The sequence below is a fragment of the Heliangelus exortis genome, chromosome 15, assembly GCF_036169615.1.
Source record: "Heliangelus exortis chromosome 15, bHelExo1.hap1, whole genome shotgun sequence".
Lineage (NCBI taxonomy): Eukaryota > Metazoa > Chordata > Aves > Apodiformes > Trochilidae > Heliangelus > Heliangelus exortis.
In genome coordinates this window covers 1,227,130-1,245,957 of record NC_092436.1, presented here as the reverse complement: position 1 = coordinate 1,245,957, position 18,828 = coordinate 1,227,130, and the positions used below count along the sequence as shown (strand labels likewise).

Genomic DNA, 18,828 nt, shown 5'->3' with positions numbered 1-18,828 from the left:
ACTTGGCAAAAACAAAGTTGTTCCTGCCTGGGCTTGGCTTCTCAATAAATTGTTTTGTTTTCTCTCCAAAGACTTGGGGAGGGGGGGGTGAAATCTCGACAGGATTTTGCTCCTGACAGACCCAACCCCCAACTGGCACAGGGGCCACCTCCTGGGCTCCTCTTCTTTCCCCACCAACCTCCTGCTGCCCACTTGGAACCTGGGTCAGCATCCCCACCCTTCATCCTCCCTGCAAAATCCCACCCACTCCTTTGCTTGTGTGTGGCCCCCACCCCAGAAAAAAAAAGAAAAATTATGCTCCTCTTTGCTGGGAAAGGAGGAAAACCTCCATCCATCTGCTTTCTGGTTGCTTGGAGCTCCTCAGACCAAGCCCTCCTCCCCCCCCCCCTGCTCCTCTGGGTGAAACCTGCCTGGAACCACTCCCTGGCTTTGTGTTTTTAACCATTGCTCCGTGCAAACAGAGGAAGCAAAGTCCTCCCCTTCCCTTCAGGGTGTTGCCAGGGCACTGCCTGAAGCTGAATTTCTCTGGCAGGTTCCCCAGAGGCTGCTGTCCCTCTGCTCCCTGCAGGCTGGATCCCTGATTCCTGGAATCTCCTGATAACTCTTCTCCCATTCCTATTCCATCCCTGCCTTTGTCCTGACTTTGTTGCCCACCAGGAGAGGTGGTGGGATCGACCCCCTTGATCCCTGGTCCCACCCCAGGATGGTTTTGGGGGGGGTGGGTGATGAGATCTGCCTCCCCCCCTTGGTCCTCATCATCATCCTCCCTCCCTTTGGTCCTCCTCCTCCTCCTCCTCATCATCATCCCCTGCCTTGGTCCTCATCATCATCCTCCTTCTCCCCCCTTTGGTCCTCCTCCTCCTCCTCATCCTCCCCCTTTGGTCCTCTTCATCATCCTCCCCAGTTTGTCCTCATCCTCATCATCCCCCCCCTTGCTCCTCCTCCTCCTCATCCTCCCCCTTTTGTCCTCTTCATCCTCCTCCCCCTTTTGTCCTCTTCATCCTCCTCCCCCTTTTGTCCTCTTCATCCTCCTCCCCCTTTTGTCCTCTTCATCCTCCTCCCCCTTTTGTCCTCTTCATCCTCCTCCCCCTTTTGTCCTCATCCTCATCCCCCCCCATTTTGTCCTCATCCTCCCCATTTTGTCCTCTTCATCCTCCTCCCCCCTTTGTCCTCTTCATCCTCCTCCCCCTTTTGTCCTCATCCCCCCCATTTTGTCCTCATCTTCCCCCTTTGGTCTTCATCATCCTCATCATCCCCCCTTTGTCCTCTTCATCCTCCTCCCCCTTTTGTCTTCATCCTCATCCTCCCCATTTTGTCCTCATCCTCCCCATTTTGTCCTCATCCTCCCCATTTTGTCCTCATCCTCCCCATTTTGTCCTCATCCTCCCCATTTTGTCCTCATCCTCCCCATTTTGTCCTCATCCTCCCCATTTTGTCCTCATCCTCCTCCCCCTTTGTCCTCTTCATCCTCCTCCCCCTTTTGTCCTCATCCTCATCATCCTCCCCCTTGGTCCCCATCACCCCCTGGTCCCATGGCTCCAGATTCTCCTGCCTGCATCCCTCCTCCTCATTCCTCCAGGGCTTTGGAAGGGAGGTCAGCAAGGCAGGGAGGGGAATAAGCCAAGATCATCTTAATCCTGGGGTCTGACACCTCTGGTTCTGTCCAGTTGGTGTCTGCCAGGAGGATGGGCAGGTTCCCAGGATTTGGGGGATTTGTGGCTGCCTTGGGTTCCTGTGGCCTTGGACCACCCAGCTGGGTGGCAGGGGATGCCAGGCTCCTGGCTGAGCTTGGAAAAGGGGGATGGGACCCTCTGCCCCTCCTGGGTGCTGGGACAGGGTGGGCACCCCCAGCCCAGTTGGGCAGAATTTGTATCCTGGGGTTATCAGAGGAGAGAAGAGCAAAGGTTGGAGGGAAGGAGGGTGGAGAAAGCTGGAGCTGCAGGCACCTTGGTTATTGCCTTGTTTGTTTTGCTGGGGGGGAGGGGGATGGGAGGAAAACAGGGAGAAAAATATGGAAAGGGATGGAAAAAGGGAGGAGGAGAAGGAGCTGTGAAGTGGGGAAGAGGGTATGGGTGGGCTGGGGTACAGGGTGTGGACTCATCCGTCCAAATATGACACTCCTGCCTTTCCAGGGAAGCTTTTTCCTCATCTGAAGGCTGGATTTGGGGTTGTTCAGCCTGGAGGAGGCTCTGAGGTGGCCTTAGAGCAACCTCCCAGTATCTGAAGGGGCTGCAAGAAAGCTGGGGGAGGGCTTTGGGCAGAGAGGGGTAGGGAGAGGACAAGGGAAATGGGTCAAAACTTGAAAAAGGAAGATTGAGGTTGGACATTAGGAAGAAATCCTTTAATTTGGGGATGGTGAGACCCTGGAACAGCTTTCCCAGAGAAGCTGTGGCTGCTCCATCCCTGTCCCAGCCCACGTTGGATGGAATTGGGAGGTGTCCCTATCCATAGGCTTGGAACTGGGGGACCTTCCAGGTCCCTTCCAACCCAACCCATTCCGCTCCCAAGCTCTAAAGGAGATTTTTTCCTTTTTCCCTGGGCTCTCGGGAGCCTCCGGGAGATGTTTCTGTCCCTCGGGAGTTTGTGTGGAGGCTCCTGGGGTGCAGAGGGAGCAGGAAGGCTGCAGGTGAGCCGCAGGGAGCTGATGTTTGCAGTCCCCGAGGCTCGGCTGCTATCGGAGCTGTAAATTCCTAATTTCTACCTTTGGTCTGAAGCCCCGCGGAGGGAAATCGTCTGACTGCCTGGAAATGCCTCCGGCTATCGGGCAGCGATCAGCACGGCAAATAAAGGTGAAACCTTGATGGCAGGCACGGGCAAAGCTCACCTGAGATGTCACCTCCCTGGGCCACCAGGAGCCCCAGGGCTGAGCGTGGCTCCTAACGAGCCATTAAATGATGTGCGGAGCGGTCCGCGGGGGAGGGAGTTGGGTTATTTTAGTTCTGGAAGGGTGTTTGGAGGAAGGAAATATTCTTTCTTTAAGGGTTTTGGGCAGGGAAAGGTGCGGCTCGCAGGTCCGGGGTGTCCTGGGCTCTGCAGCCTCGAAAATCTTTGCTGGCAGGACCAGGAGCATCCTGTATCCCTGGAGGAGCAGAGTGGTGCCCCAGGTGCTGCTGGGCTGCCCAGTTCGGGGTTGTGGGACTGTTCCATGGAATGATTTGGGTTGGAAGGGACCTCTAAAGGGGCCCAAGCCCCCTGCAGGGAGCTGGGACATCCTCACCTCAGACCCTCGCCGAGACTTCTGGAGCCTGCGCTGTTTTTTCTGGAGGTTTTGTCCCCTTTACATCCCCAAGCTCGGAATTTCCCTTTAAATGGGGGGAAGGGTTGCAGGGAAGCTGCAGCCCGGCGGGATTTGAGCATCCCCGAGCTCCTGCATCCCCGAGCTCCTGCATCCCCAGCTCCTGCATCCCTGATCTCCTGCATCCCTGATCTCCTGCATCCCTGATCTCCTGCATCCCTGATCTCCTGCATCCCGAGCTCCTGCATCCCGAGCTCCTGCATCCCGAGCTCCTGCATCCCGAGCTCCTGCATCCCGAGCTCCTGCATCCCGAGCTCCTGCATCCCAATGCCCGTTGCCCGGGGGGATTTCTCTCTCTTTTCTTGCCTGCAAACCTTCCTCGCCCTCAGCCAAGGTTCCCAGGACCAGGAAGAGCCGCTGTGCCCATAAAACTTTCCCTTTTATTGCTGTGGCTGGGGACAGAGGTGACCCGAGCTCCCGGGCTGGGCTGGATGGAGCTCTGTGCAGGGTGAAGGTGGGAACAGCTCTTATCCCAAGGCAGGAAATCCTTGCTGGGTTTGTGAGGAGCTTAATTAGGACAAGAAGGATCCCAAGGTAAGGTTTTAAAGCTGCTTTAATAGCATAGCAATTTTTTTTTTTTTTTTTTTTTTTTTTTTTTTTTGCCATCCCAAAGAGGCGAAAGCAAAGAACAAAATACTTGGAACTTGGCAGCTCGGAAGTGACCAGACAGAAATTCCAGCCCATCATCAGATTTGGCCACTTTTCCCTGGCCAAACCCCTCAGGTATGGCTGGGCTGGGCAGGTTCTGCTCTTCTCCTGTCCTCAAATCTTCACCCAATTCTTCTCTAGGAAAAACCTGAAGAGCTTTTTTTTTTTTTTTTTTTTTTTTTTTTTGAGGTTGCTTTGGGTTTTATTTTGCACCTGAGCATAACTGTGCAAAACTTGCTCCTTTTAATGCATGAATGGGTAAATTAATCTCTCACCTTATTTTTAGCCCTGTCAGCATCTCAGAAAGCTTCCTTTCTCTCCCCCACCCCACACGTACCCAACTGGCAGTGGTTTCTAACCAAACCCCACTTCCTCTGCTCGTGTCCCAGTCCCTTCCTGGGGGATGGCTTTGCTCATGCACAGAGTGCTCCTGCCCTACAGCTGGGGGAGGTTTTGGGTGGGATTGTGGGGGTTTGGTTGGGTGTTGGGGGTTTTTTTTGGGTTTTTTGGTAGCTGGGATAGGAGGCAGCCCATGGCTGGGGGTTCCTGGATGGATGGGGTAGCAGCATCCATCCATCCATCCATCCATCCATCCATCCATCCATCCATCCATCCATCCACCCAGGATGACCATGTCAGCCCCTGCCCCTTCCCTGGAAGTTTGGGAATCAAATTTCCAGGGGAAAGTCATGGAAATGCTCCCCCAGGACCTGGGCACCTGCTTTCCCTGCAGGCAAATCCCAGCTCTGGAGCTGGATCTGAGCTTCTGGGAACTGAAGCTGAGGGTGACATCCAGAACAGGGATGTGGTGAGAAGGGGTCTCAGAGCAACCCTGATCCCAAGGAAGGGATGGTTTGGGTTGGAAGGGACCTTTAGAGACATCAGCAGAGGCATCTTCAGCTGGATCAGGTTGCTCCAACTTTATCCAACCCCAACACTTCCAGGGATGGGGCATCCCTGGGGAAGAGAGATGGTGGCAGGGATCAACCAACCCCCCCTGTGGGCCTGGGCTGCCCATCCCAGGAAGATTCCATCCAGCAGCTGCACTGGGAAGAAGAAGGGGAGGTGGAAAACATGAGCAAACTCTGATAAAGTCCCTGGGCTCCCGTGACTCATGGAAAAAAATCCCCTCTGCCTCCCCATCCCATCTGCTTGGGTGTTTTGAAGGCATCTGGAATGCTCTCCCAGGAGGAAAAGTAAACATGCCATCTATAAAACATCTTTATTAAAACAAATATACAGGGCTTTATATACAAAAATAAAATGTACATGAAAATAACTCTCTTACAACTTAGTGATTTGCTTCCTAGACACAAGCTCCAGCCTCTCCCCCAGCACCGTGGGCATCCCAGAAGATCCCGAGGGATCTGGAAGGCTGAAGGAAAAGCTCTGCCCCTTTTTTTTTTTTTTCAGTGCAAACCCAGCAGCTTTTTGGGAATCAGTGTGGGGAGGAGCAGGCACCAGCCCTGGGGGCTTGGACTACACCAAAGCGAAGCCTAAAAGGGAATTTTCACATTTTTATTGGTCTAAACTTTACTGATGCAGGGGGGGGCTGAAAGGTGAAGAAGGGGGGTGGAGGAAATCAAAGCAGAAGTGGGGGCTCTTAGTGCAATCTCTGTTCTAAGTGGCAGGAACTGGGCAAGGAGATGGTGCACAGGGAAGCAGCACCCAAACCTGCCAGGGAAGACTGGGTGCTCATCCACAGGGTGCTCATCCACCCTCATCCCACTGGGATGCTTGGCGACCTCTTCGTCCCACTGGAAGAGTTGGTGACCTCCTCATCCCACTGGGATGGTTGGCAACCTCTTCATCCCATTGGAAGAGCTGGTGACATCCTCCTCATCCCATTGGAATGGTTGGCAACCTCTTCATCCCATTGGAAGAGTTGGTGACCTCCTCATCCCATTGGAATGGTTGGCAACCTCTTCATCCCATTGGAAGAGTTGGTGACCTCCTCATCCCACTGGGATGGTTGGCAACCTCTTCATCCCATTGGAAGAGCTGGTGACATCCTCCTCATCCCATTGGGATGGTTGGCAACCTCTTCATCCCATTGGAAGAGCTGGTGACATCCTCCTCATCCCATTGGAATGGTTGGCAACCTCTTCATCCCATTGGAAGAGTTGGCAACCTCTTCATCCCACTGGGATGGTTGGTGATCTCATCCCATTGGAAGAGTTGGGGACCTCCTAATCCCACTGGGATGCTTGGCAACCTCTTCATCCCACTGGAAGAGCTGGCAACCTCTTCATCCCACTGGGATGGTTGGTGATCTCCTCATCCCATTGGAAGAGTTGGGGACCTCCTCATCCCACTGGGGTGCTTGGCAACCTCTTCATCCCACTGGAAGAGCTGGTGACATCCTCCTCATCCCACTGGGATGCTTGGTGACCTCTTCCCAGGACACGTGGAGCCTTTTCCAGCTCTCATGGCACGTGGGGCACCATGTCCCAGGACAAGCCTCAGAATCCCAGGGTGAGTTCTGCAGCTGAACATTCCCAGTGCCAGCAGTCCCGTTATGCAGCAAATATTTTTATGGATCTGGAATCTCTTCCTCATGGAGTTTTCCTCTCTAACCTTCCCAGGCCTACGGGTTCCATGGCAAACAGAAGCTCCTTGCTTCACTCCAGTCAGTAACCAATGATTTTTTCCATGCTTCCCAAGGTTCCTGCCAGGAGCTGGGGGAAGCTGGAGCTCTAGAAGCCACAGGAGATGGCTTGGATGCCAGGTCTGGCAGTGTCCAGCCAGAAGTCCAGGCTGCTCTTCTGATCCAAGAACCTGAACTCCAGCTCTCCTAGAGAAAAAAAAAACAGGAATGAGCCCTCAGCCTCCTCCAGCAAGAGCAAAGCAGTGATGGATGAATTTATACAGAAAAACAGGATGAAATGGGAAGATTCCTGAGCTGGGATTTTGCTACAACATTCCCAACTCTCTCTGCTCAGCTGTCCCATTCCACTCGTTGCTCATGGAAGTTCTTCCATAACCCTCAGGTCTGGGCCAGGCTTTTCCTGGAGGCATTTTTCTCACTTTCCTTTTGGTGCCAACAGGTTCCTGACACAGAGGAGATCCCAGGGATGGAGAGGCTGAGGAGCTGGGATTGGGATTGTCCAGCCTGGAGAGGAGAAGACTCCAAGGGGACCTCAGAGCTGCCTCCCAATTCCTGAAGGGAACCTCCAGAAGGACTTTTCATAAGGAATATCCAAGGGTTTTAAACTGGAGGAGAAGAAGTTTGGATCCATGGGTGTGTTGGGGGGTCTGAGAGCTCCAGGGAAAAGCTGGGGGTCTGGGAAGAAGGGGCATGAAGGGGATATTGGGGATGGAGAGGCTGAGGAGTTGGGAATATTCAGCATGGAGAGGAGGAGCTGCCTCCCAGTTCCTGAAGGGAACCTCCAGAAGGCTGCAGAGGGACTTTTCATAAGGAATATCCAAGGGAAATGGTTTTAAACTGGAGGAGAAGAGGTTTAGGCTGGATCTTGGGAAGAAATTCTTCAGGAGGAGGATGGGGAGACTCTGGAATGGAGAAGCTGTGGCTGTGCCCTCCCTGGAGGTGTTCAGGGCCAGGCTGGATGAGGCTCTGAGCATCCTGGGCTGGATGAGATGCTCCCAAGGTCCCTCCCAACCTCAGCCTCCTCCCTCCCTTCCCCCTCTGCAATCCCAGAAGTTGGAGAGGTGCAAATTCCCCACCCCACCCCCCCCATGGAATTTGGGTTTTCTTGCCTGCACCCCAGGGGTGGGAGAGGTACCTGAGGTGGTGTCGATGTCCCTGTCCTGCTCCAGGCAGCTGTAGGGGGTGCCCAGGCTCAGGGTCCCGGCCTCGTTGCTGAGGAAGCCTTTGTCCCCCACGCTGATGCTGTGCCAGTCCTGGCTGTGCTCCAGCAGCTGGGGAGAAAGAGAGAGAGCACCTGGGTCAAACCCTTCCTGCTTCCCTTGCATTTTAGTCCTTGCTCATCATTGGAGGACAGGTAAGCCCCCCAAAAAAAAAAAAAAAAATTATATATACAGCATTTTAGTCCTTGCTCTTCAGTAGAGGAGAGGTAAGCCAAAAAAAAAAAAAAAAAAATTGTATATATTATGTGTTATACTATAATATATATAATATAATATATTGTATATTTTTGTATGTTATATTCTATATTTGTTTTATATTATTTATATAATATATGTAAAATGATATAAAATAAATATATAATGTAATGTATAACGTATAATATATAATATATAGTGTATAATATATAATATATAGTGTATAATATATAATATATAATATATAATATATAATATATAATATATAATATATAATATATAGTGTATAATATAGTGTATAAAATATATTATTATAATTATATAATTTATAATCTATATATAATATAAATAATAATATAAATAAATAATAAAATAAATAAAAGTAATTATAAAATAAGTAAGAAAATAAAAAATAAATAACAAATAATAATACAAATAAATAACTTATAGATATATTATAATTATATGCAATACATATAATTATTATGATATTAAATTATAATTATATATAATTATTATACGTCATAAATATTATAATTATAATATGTTGTTATACTATATATAGTTATATATTACATAATATATATTACATAATATATAATACATAATATATAATACATAATATATAATACATAATATATATTATGTGTAATATATCTAATAATATGTTATAATATTTTATAATTATAATATTTATAATAATATATATTTATTTTACATTATTTTTTATTTTATTATATTTATCTATATATACTATATATATATAATATATATTATTAAGGCTGGAAGAAGCCCTCAAGAATAAGTCCAACCACCTCCTGAAGCACCTGAACACTCCTCCAGCACCTTCAGGGATGGGGATTCCACCCTGGGCCCAGACTGAGTTCCCTTTTCTGCTCTGAAGTGACCCAAAACTCTGCTCAGGCCCAGGAAAAAAAAAAAAAAAAATTAAAAAAAAACATTAAAAGTTGCTGCCAAACCAGGAGGGCTGAAGCACCTCTGGTGGCCAACTCCCCATCTTATCAGGGGTGGGCAGATGTAGGGTTTTTAGTAATTTAGTAGGGTTTTTTTAGGTTTTTTTGTTTTTTTTTTCAGGTTTCCTCCCCAAATAATGCTCCTGGGTCTGCTCAGCTCATCCAGGGAGCTCCTTCCCTCCCTCCCGTGGTGGCAGCAGCAGCAGCTTGGGCTGAGCTGGCTCTGAGCAGGGGGCTGGGCTTTACCTTCAGAATCTCTGGGTTCATTTCCTCTTCATCTTCATCTGTGACTGCTGGGTGAGGGCAGGAAAAACCAAAAAAGAGAAAGGAAAGGGAAAAAGAAAGGAAAGGGAAAAGAAAGGAAAGGGAAAAAGAAAGGAAAGGGAAAAGAAAGGAAGGAAAAAGAAAGGAAGGAAAAAAGAAAGGAAAGGAAAAAAGAAAGGAAGGAAAAAAGAAAGGAAAGGAAAAAGAAAGGAAAGGGAAAAAGAAAGGAAAGGGAAAAAGAAAGGAAAGGAAGGAAAAAAGAAGAAGGAAAAAAGAAAGGAGGGAAAAAAGAAAGGAGGGAAAAAGAAAGGAAAGGAAAAAAGAAAGGAAAGGGAAAAGAAAGGAAGGGAAAAGAAAGGAAGGGAAAAGAAAGGAAGGGAAAAGAAAGGAAGGGAAAAGAAAGGAAAGGAAAAAAGAAAGGAGGGAAAAAAGAAAGGAAAGGAAAAAAGAAAGGAAGGAAAAAAGAAAGGAAGGAAAAAAGAAAGGAAAGGAAAAAAGAAAGGAAAGGAAAAAGAAAGAAAAGGAAAAAGAAAGGAAAGGAAAAAGAAAGGAAAGGAAAAAGAAAGGAAGGAAAAAGAAAGGAAAGGAAAAAGAAAGGAAGGAAAAAGAAAGGAAAGGAAAAAGAAAGGAAAGGAAAAAGAAAGGAAGGAAAAAGAAAGGAAGGAAAAAGAAAGGAAGGAAAAAGAAAGGAAAGGAAAAAGAAAGGAAGGAAAAAGAAAGGAAGGAAAAAGAAAGGAAAGGAAAAAGAAAGGAAGGAAAAAGAAAGGAAGGAAAAAGAAAGGAAGGAAAAAGAAAGGAAAGGAAAAAGAAAGGAAGGAAAAAGAAAGGAAAGGAAAAAGAAAGGAAGGAAAAAGAAAGGAAAGGAAAAAGAAAGGAAGGAAAAAGAAAGGAAAGGAAAAAGAAAGGAAGGAAAAAGAAAGAAAAGGAAAAAGAAAGGAAAGGAAAAAAGAAAGGAAAGGAAGGAAAAAAGAAAGGAAAGGATAGAAAAAAGAAAAAAGAAAGGAAAAAGAAAGGAAAGGAAAAAAAAAAGAAAAACCAGAGCCATAGCTGTCAGCTTCTGGGCCTCACAACCCACTTCACATCCTCCTGTCACCCAACAACCCAAACTTTTGACTTCCCCCCCATGACACCCAGGAGGGATTTTTCCCTTGGAACCCTTTTTTTGGGATGCTCTTTGGGATCTCCCTCCCAAGAGGCCCCAGAGCTGGGTCCAGGGGCTGGGCAGGAGGATTTGCACCCAAAGTCAGGAGCTCTCCGAGACCCCATCCCTGCAGGACCCAACCTCCTCATCCCAACCTCAGCAGGATTCCCCAGCCCTGGAATTTCCTCTCCCTCCTCCTCTCCAGCCCATCACAGAGCCCAGGAGCTCAGAGCTCTCCCTCTGCTCCATGCTGGAGACTTTTGGAGCAACAGCTTCTCCTCCAGCCAGGACACTTTGGTAGCTCCAGCCCCCCAGCCCCAGCAGCCTGAGCTTGGTTGGTATTTTTTGGTGGTTTTTTTTTTTTTTTCTACAACAAATTCTTGTTTCTCCTGATGCCTCCAACCACTCTTCCACCACCTGCCTGGCCTTCATCCCACCCTCATCCTGCTTCCTGACCTCCTTCCTTCCTTCATCCCACCTTCATCCCACCTTCATCCTGCTTCCCGAGCTTCAACCTTCCTTCATCCCACCTTCTTCCTGGCCTCCATCCCACCATCATCCCACCTCCATCCCACCCTCATCCCACCTCCATCCCACCCTCATCCTTCTTCCTGGCCTTCAACCTTTTTTCATCCCACCTCCATCCCACCTTCATCCTGCTTCCTGACCTCCTTCCTTCCATCATCCCACCTCCATCCCACCTCCATCCCACCTCCATCCCACCTCCATCCCACCTCCATCCCACCTCCATCCCACCTCCATCCCACCCTCCTCCTGCTTCCTGGCCTCCCCCCTCCCTCCAGAAGAGCAAAGCAAGCCCCAAGCCAGGAAAAAACCCCCAGCCCTCACCTCCAGAGGAGGATGCCAGGGGGGACACCTGCAGTGGGTAGGGGTCCTTGGTGCTGTCAGCCAGGATCAGCTCCAGGGGGGGTCTCCAGTCCCCCAGCGAGGTGCTCACCTGGCACAGGGATGGCTCTGCAGGAGGCAGAAGGAGGGGTTGGCCCCAGGGGGACACAGCCACCTCCTTTTGCTCCCCAAGAGGCACCTTGGGGTTGTCTGGGGGGCAGGAGGAGGGAGGCTGCTCACCCAAGGTGATGGATGTGCTGCTCTCCACCTCCTGCCCTGGGTAACTGGGAATGGTGTAATCACTGTGGTCATCTGGCAGGGCAGGGCTGGTGAGGCTTTCTGCTGCCTCCTCCAGCCTCGTGTCCTCCTGCAACTGGAAAAATAAAGGGGAAAGAGAGGCCTGAGAACCTTCCCCTGTGGTCTGATTTAAAAAAAAAAAAAAAATTAAAAAAAAAAAAAAATCGAAGCATGAAAACCACCGAAACCTCGAGCTCCTCCAGCTCCAGACACAAACCTTTCTCTTGCTCCTGTTTCTGGCTTCTCTTGAAGACTTTGACTTCCTTTCTGGGGAGAAAAAAACCAAGAGGAAGGTGAGGCAAGGCTGGGGCTCTGCCCCCACTCCCCCCAGGACCCCTTGAAGCCCAGAATTTGGGATAAAAAAAGAGGCAAACAACCAGGGCTGCTCATGGAATCCCTCTGGCTGGAAAAGACCTTTTAAAATCACCGAGTCCAACCCTTCCCCCAAGGCCACCACCAACCCCTGTCCCTCAGCATCACCTCTCCAGGGATGGGGAAAGGAACATTTCCCATCACGGAATTTTAGAGGGGTGGAAGGGACCCTCCTGGAAATCCCCAGATCCAGAGGTTGCTGAGATTTTACCCTTTTTCTGGTCCTTGGTCAGGGGGGGCAGCATCCTGTAGACCCTGACAGCACTGGAGCCTTTGTAGATGCTTTTATCCTTCACCTCTTCGATGTCTGGCAGGGAATTCATGGCACAACGGAAATTTGCCTTCCAGGTTTTGGGGTCAGGGTCTTTCTCCCCTTCTTTGTACCTCCCTAGAAAGAAGAGATGTGGGCAAAGTTGGGATTTGACGTCGCTGGTTCAAAGGAAAAAAAAAAAGTAAGTTGGTTTTCTCTAATTTTTTTTTTTTTTTTCTCTGATGGATCCGCTGGGGGGTTGTGTGGCCACTTGGGGTGGAAGTGAGGAAAAAAATTAAAAAAAAAAAAAAAAAATGCTTTGCTGGAGATGTGGTTGGACCTGGCAGGCAGCCAAGCACGTGCTCAGTGTCCTGTGCCCCAGTGGGATGGGGGAAAAAATTGGGGGTGGGAAGGAGAAATAAATTAGAGGTAAAACTTGTGGGTTGGAAGATGTGAATATGTTGCATGGTATTCAGGTGTTAACCTGGTATTAAGATGTTAAAAGAGAAAAAGAGTTCAGGAGGGCAGAAAAGGCAGAGGAAATAATCATAATAACAGTGGTAATAACCACATTATTAATAATAACCATATTATTAATTAAAATATTATTAATAACAGATTATCCCAACCTAATGATGCCCATTGCTTGCTCCCCACCTGCTGACCATCCCCAAGCAGCCACCACTGCTCCTCCTTCCAACCTCCCCCCTTTTTATCCTGGGGTCCCCAATACTCCCCTGGGTCCCCTTCCCACCCCCTGGGTGCCCCCCACCCCTTCCCTGGCAGGGTAAAACCCTCAGGGTGCTGCCAACTCCTCCTCACCCCCAAAGACAGCAAAAAAGAGGGAAGGGACTGAACTCTGGAGGAACAGGGAAGGGACTGATCTCTGGCCAGCAGAGAGGGGGGGCAGGTAGCCATGTGGCTCCTGCTGGTAGCCACACACCTGTATGGATGGCCCAGCTCCGGAAAAGGCAGGCATCCTTCTCCATGTCCCAGCCATGCTTGGCTGCATGCTTCCAGGGGATTTGAAATATCATTTGATCCTGCAGCAGAAAGTGGAGTTAAAATTAAAAAAAAAAAAAAAAAAAACCTAAAAAAAAAAATTGAAAAAAAATTGAAAAAAAATTTAAAAAAATTTAAAAAAAAAATTTAAAAAAAAATTAAAAAAAAAAAAGTGGCATCTCAAGTGGCAAAAAAAAAACAAAACCAAATTTAAAAAAAAAAAAAAGAAAAGTGGTATCCACTTGCAAATGATGGGTTTTTGACCAAAATATACCCAGGAGCAGCTGGGGAATTTTATAACCCCTCTGCCCCATCCCCTGTCCCTTGCTCAGAGCACACAAAAGGTTTTTTAGGAGTCCTGAAACTGGGAAAGCCACAGGGTGGAGGAGAAGCAGTCAATATTGTCAACTTTATCCCAGAATCCTAAGCTAGCAGAGTGTCATCATCCAGGGGGTTTCCCAGGTTAGGTTTTGGTAGGGAATCTCTCCTGGAAGATCCTGCAGGAATCCTTAGGAAAACTTCCCTGGCTTCAGTGTCATCCTGGGATGGAGAGGGAAGGTTCTGAGGTCTGGGATCATCAGCCCAGAGGTGGCAGATTGGGCTGCAGGTTCTGGGCTGGGTCATCCCCACCAAAGGGAGGGAAAAAAGGGATTTTTTTTCAGGCTAAATCATAAAATTGGGAGTCTAAGAGCAGCTCCTCGAGTGGGAGAGGAGCTAAAAGAGCCCTCGGAGTTCTCTTGGTTCTCCAGCATCTTCAGGCTGCTTTTATTTCAATTTAGCATTTTGACTTAATTTGAAATTTATTATGATGATTTTTCCAGGAAAAAAAAAAATATAAAATGGAACAGCTCCATTCTGTACCCTCCTTTTCTGGAGAGAAAACCAGTTGGGTTTTTAAGCACAATATCCAGGTTTTCTCTCTGTTTTCCTTTCTTTATGATCTTGACTCAGGCTCAGTGTCATCTAAAGATGGTTAAAGGTAGAGAAGTCATCATAATAATGATAATATCATAATAATGATAATAATATTAATATTAATAACCCCCCCTCACCTTGTTAAGCCATATCAGTCCTGGGATTTGTTTGGAATTAATCTGCATTTCCAGCCAGGGCCTCATCCTCATCCTTGACACGGGCATGGTGTCTGGAGAGGAAAAATAACAGCTCAGAAATAACAAATCCCCCTTTTCCCCACCATTCTGTGGGGTCACCCCTCCCTCCCCAGCCCTGCCGGGCTCCCCTCACCCACTTTTCCCTTTTTTTTTCCCTCTTTTTCGGGCTCTCCCCGAGGAGGGAGGAGTCGGAGCCTCCGGGAGCACCAAAGCCGGAGGGGTGAAACCTGGAGAGGGATGAAGGTGGGGAGGGGGAAGGGGGTTTGGGGGGGCCGGGGGGAGCACCCAGACCCCACAACCCTGGGGAGCATCCAGACCCCCTCTGGGGGGCACCCCCTGCCCGCACCCCCCCCGTTTCCCCGTGGGAACGGCTGCGGGACCCCTCTCTCCGCCTTCTTAAAAGTTTATTATTAATTAAATTCTGCTTGATTAGGGGGGGGGGAGACCCCACCCTGCTGCAGGTGACCCCATGAGCAGCCCCCCGACCCAAACCCGCCCGGAACCGAGCCCGGAGCTGAGCCCTCCCAGCCCTTCCTCTACAGCAATAATTTCCTGTTTGCGGTGCTTTAGGGGTGGTTTGGTTTTTTTTGGTTTTTTTTTTTTTTTTTTTTGGGTTCAAGAGAGCCCCGAGGGTTCTGCAACAAACCGGTCCGAACTCTTAGCACCGACCCACCGGGAGGAGGTATGGACCGGGGAGGTATGGACCCTCGGAGGGTTCGGCCCTGGGGTTCGGAACCGCTGGCGGAGCGGAGTCCCCCGAACCCGGGCAAGCCCGTCCCAGGGGTACCGGGAGTGGGACGGAACCACCCGGCCACGAACTCCGCTCCCCCACATCCCCTCCGCAACAGCGAAACCGCGCAGAACCGAACCCCCCGGGCTTGCTCTTTCCGGGGCAAAGACGCGAGACGGCACCGAACCGAAGAGCTCAGGATGCACCGCGAACCCCCCCACCTCACCTGCCTGGCCGGGTCGTGCGGAGATAAAGCGGTAAGAGAGCCGAACCGAACGGACCGGACCGGACCGATCCTTCCCCTCTGCCCGCCGCCCCGCCTCTGCCGCCCGCTGGCCGCGCCCTCGGGTATAACGCGGCCGGGCCCGGGATTCCCCGCCGCCCCGAACCCGGCCCGGTTCCGTCCAATCCCCGTGGCCGCTGGGGGCGGACGCGCTCCCCATTGGCTGCCGCCCGCAGCATCACTTCGGGGAAATCACGCAGTTAGAGCAGCAGCCGCACGGGGGGAGCCGCGGGACCGCCCCGGGGAGGGACACGGGATCCGGCCCGGTTCGGCCTGACACCTCCCCAACCCTCCCACGGGATGGGAAGTGGGGTCCCTGCCCGGCCTGGCCCCCCCTCACCTCCCCCTCAATGGATCCAGCCCCCATCCCGCTGAGGATTTAGGTTCTGTCCCCCGGGAGAGATCCAGCTCCTGTCCCACCGAGGATCCAGAGCCTGTTCCCTAGGAGGGATCCAGCTCCTCTCCCACCAAGGGTCCAGCTCCTGTCCTCCAGGAGGGATCCAGCCCCCATCCCAAGGATAGAGCTCCTGTCCCACCGAGGATCCAGAGCCTGTCCTCCAGGAGGGATCCAGCCCCCATCCCAAGGATCCAGCTCCTGTTCCCTAGGTGAGATCCAGCTCCTCTCCCACCAAGGATCCAGCTCCTGTCCTACTGAGGATCCAGCTCCTGTTCCCTAGGAGGGATCCAGCCCCCATCCCAAGGATCCAGCCCCCATTCCACCAAGGATCCAGAGCCTGTTCCCTAGGAGGGATCCAGCCCCCATCCTAAGGATCCAGCTCCTGTTCCCTAGAAGGGATCCAGCTCCTGTCCCACTGAGGATCCAGCTCCTGTTCCCAAGGAGGGATCCAGCCCCTGTCCCACCAAGGGATCTACCCCTGTTCCCTTCTAGGATCCAGGGGGATCCAACCCTTCTGTCTGGGTTCCGTGTCAGCACGTTGCAGCTGGGGCAGGGGGAGGAAACTCAGGAGAAAGGGGAATTTTGTGAAGGCTGCGAGCCGGGCTCCATCACCTCCTCTGTGCTGCAGCTTCCAGGGGTTGCCCAGTACCATCCCAGTTCCTCCCAGTGGCCACGAGCAGGGGTAGAGGAGCGTGGAGCCGCATTCCCGGGCTGGATGCTCCTGAAACGCAGGGATGATGGAGTCCCCACCTCGGGATGCTCCCCCCCAGGCTCAGCTCCCCTGCCCGGGGCCCCAGGGACCAGATACTGCCTGGACCTGCTCCGGATCCCCACGGGATCCCTGGGAGCTGTAACGTGGGTTCTTTGCTGTTCTTACCCGGATAAAACCCCAGGTTTGGTCTCTGCCCCCTTTGCTGGGGGGGAAGGGAAGGGGAGGAGCCGCAGAGATGCTCTGCTCCCTCCCCAGGGCAGTAACAGTGACAGTGACAGTGACAGTGACAGTGAGGGCTCAGGTGGCACCAGGCAGGGCCACGCAGGCATTTTTCCCAAACCTGAGGGTGTATTTTCCCCCCTGGCCCGGGCTGATCCCAAAGGAATGTGCGTGTGAGGACAGGGGGGTGCAGGCTCTGGCGTTCTGCCCTCTCCTGCCCCTCGAGGATGGAGCGGGAGGAAGGGAATGGGTTGGGAGAAAGTTCCTGGAACCACGGGGGTTTCCCCCCAGTCCATCGGAGCTGGGAGAGGGGGAGCTGAGGTTTGCATCCGTTGCCTTCAATCCAGCAGAATATTCGAGCATTTTTAGTTATTCCCTTCTGCAGCTCTTTCCAGGTGGGTTTGGGGTCACCTGCAGCTGGAAGAGAGGTGGGAAGATGGATGGGCAGGGAGGTTCTCACACATCTGCTTCTTTTTCTTCCCACCAAGCTTAAGGAAAAGCCCAAACTTGCATCCCAGGGAGAGGGCAAAGGTTCAGTCCTCAGCCCAAGGAAACATGAGTAGGAAGAGGTGACATAAAAGTAGCCTGAAAAAAAAACAAAAAAACAGGTGGCAGAAAGCATTTGAGGTTCCAGGCCAAATGTCATCTGCAAATCCAGACACAGCACCTCTTGTGCAACTTAAATATTGACCAAAAAAGATAATTTTGTCCATCCTTTCAAGCTCCAGCCTCCTGGGGATTGTTTTTACTCCCTCAGCCTGCTTTGAGCAAAGGGAATCCTGAGCTTCCTGCTCTGCCAGGCCAGGGGCAGGCACAGAAAGGGTCTGTAAATATTTCAGATGACACCAAACTGAACAGTGCTGTGGATGATTCCAGGCCTCTCCCCCCCTCCCTGGCTGTTTTTAGGCTTGGTGAATCAACACCAAGGAAATAAACCCAGAGCAGAAATGTCTGGGGAAGGGCTCCAGCCTCCCTCTCCATCCCCCTGCTTTCTCCCCATACAAATCCTCCTCTCAGCCACTGAGTTGCCCTTTTTGTCCCTCTCCTGCCCCTTTCCTACTTTCTGGGTGTCAGGCTGACTTTGGGCTTTCAAAACCTTCCCCTTCCCAAGCCTGATCCTTCCTTTCATTCCCCTCCCTCCACCAATAACCCAGCAGCTCACTGAGAGGAGCAAAAAAATTCTTTTTTTTTTTTTTTTTTTTTTTTCAGAGTCTTATTTAAATTTCACCCCCACTTCACTGAAAGTATCAACAAGGAGTAACCCAGTGTACCCTGAGAAGTCAATAAATGGTCGGCCCATAAAAACCCTTCTGCTCCACCCTCTCCAGCACCAGCAGGAACTTCCATGAATGATTCCAACACCTCGGATGCTCTGCAGAACTCTGGGCCTCTCACCTTCCCCTTTTTTTTTTACATTCCCTCCAGGATTTGCCACTTCTCTGGGTTTTATGGTTCACCAAAACATGGAGAAACAGGCGGCTGAAATCTTTTTATCACTTTGACCAGGGAGCTCCCAGGGCTGGGATATTATTTCACAATATTTTTTGTTCAGCACCAAGTCAAGACCCCAAATGATGCTCCAGCAAGTGGGATTCATCATTCTGTGGTGGGCACCTCCCTGGCTCGCTCAGCATCACCCCAAAACAAGAGGTTTTCAGGTTGATTCCAGGCCAAGGGATGCTCAACCCCCCAGCCCTGGCTGTCTCCTTGGGGACAAGTGGCACAGACCTCCTCATCCCTTTTTTTGGGGGGGGGGGATTGGGGGGAAAGAGCTTGAGGATGGTGGCAAATATTCATGGTAGGCTTGCTTTGAAGGTTTTGGGGTTTTCTTCCCCCTCTTCAAGGCTCTTGAATCCAATTAGGGGAAAAGGTAGAGGGGAATCCCTGCTCCAGGCCTGGGATATGGGGACATAGGGATATGGGGACATGGGAAGGGGGGAGATAGGAATGTGGGGAGATGGGAAGGGGGGGAGAGGGATATGGGGACATGGGAAGGGGGGAGATAGGGATGTGGGGAGATGGGAAGGGGGGAGATAGGGATGTGGGGAGATGAGATGAGGAGGTAGGGACATGATGAGGGGAGGACTTGGGGTAATGAAGAGATGGGGCATGGAGGCACGGGGAGATGGGGAGGTGGGAGATGGGAATTGGGGGAGAAGGGGATGTGGGGAGATAAGAAGAGGGGGAGATGGGGATGTGGGGAGCTGAGATGAGGAGGGAGGGACATGGGGAGGTGAGGACTTGGGGTAATGAAGAGATGGGA

General features: G+C 50.8%; 1 protein-coding gene across 3 annotated transcripts; it reads right to left on the bottom strand.

Annotated features, from left to right (window-relative positions):
- Window positions 1-5,651: 5,651 nt before the first annotated feature.
- Window positions 5,652-15,291, bottom strand: IRF1 (interferon regulatory factor 1). 3 transcript variants are annotated; one of them, XR_011728839.1, is made up of 11 exons: window positions 15,181-15,291; window positions 14,165-14,256; window positions 13,054-13,153; window positions 12,072-12,248; window positions 11,706-11,755; window positions 11,432-11,564; window positions 11,195-11,320; window positions 9,187-9,233; window positions 7,687-7,822; window positions 5,837-6,737; window positions 5,652-5,746 (listed from the first exon to the last, which is right to left on the bottom strand). XR_011728839.1 is itself a non-coding variant. In XM_071758774.1 (10 exons), exons 2-10 carry the CDS (start codon window positions 14,249-14,251, stop codon window positions 6,640-6,642), a joined length of 954 nt encoding a protein of 317 aa, XP_071614875.1. In that variant the 5' UTR covers window positions 14,252-14,256; window positions 15,181-15,291; the 3' UTR covers window positions 5,652-6,639. The 3 variants fall into 3 exon arrangements, 2 of the variants coding, with proteins under 2 accessions (XP_071614875.1, XP_071614877.1); XM_071758774.1 differs by having other exon boundaries at window positions 5,652-6,737; XM_071758776.1 differs by having other exon boundaries at window positions 5,652-6,737; window positions 9,187-9,230.
- Window positions 15,292-18,828: the final 3,537 nt, after the last annotated feature.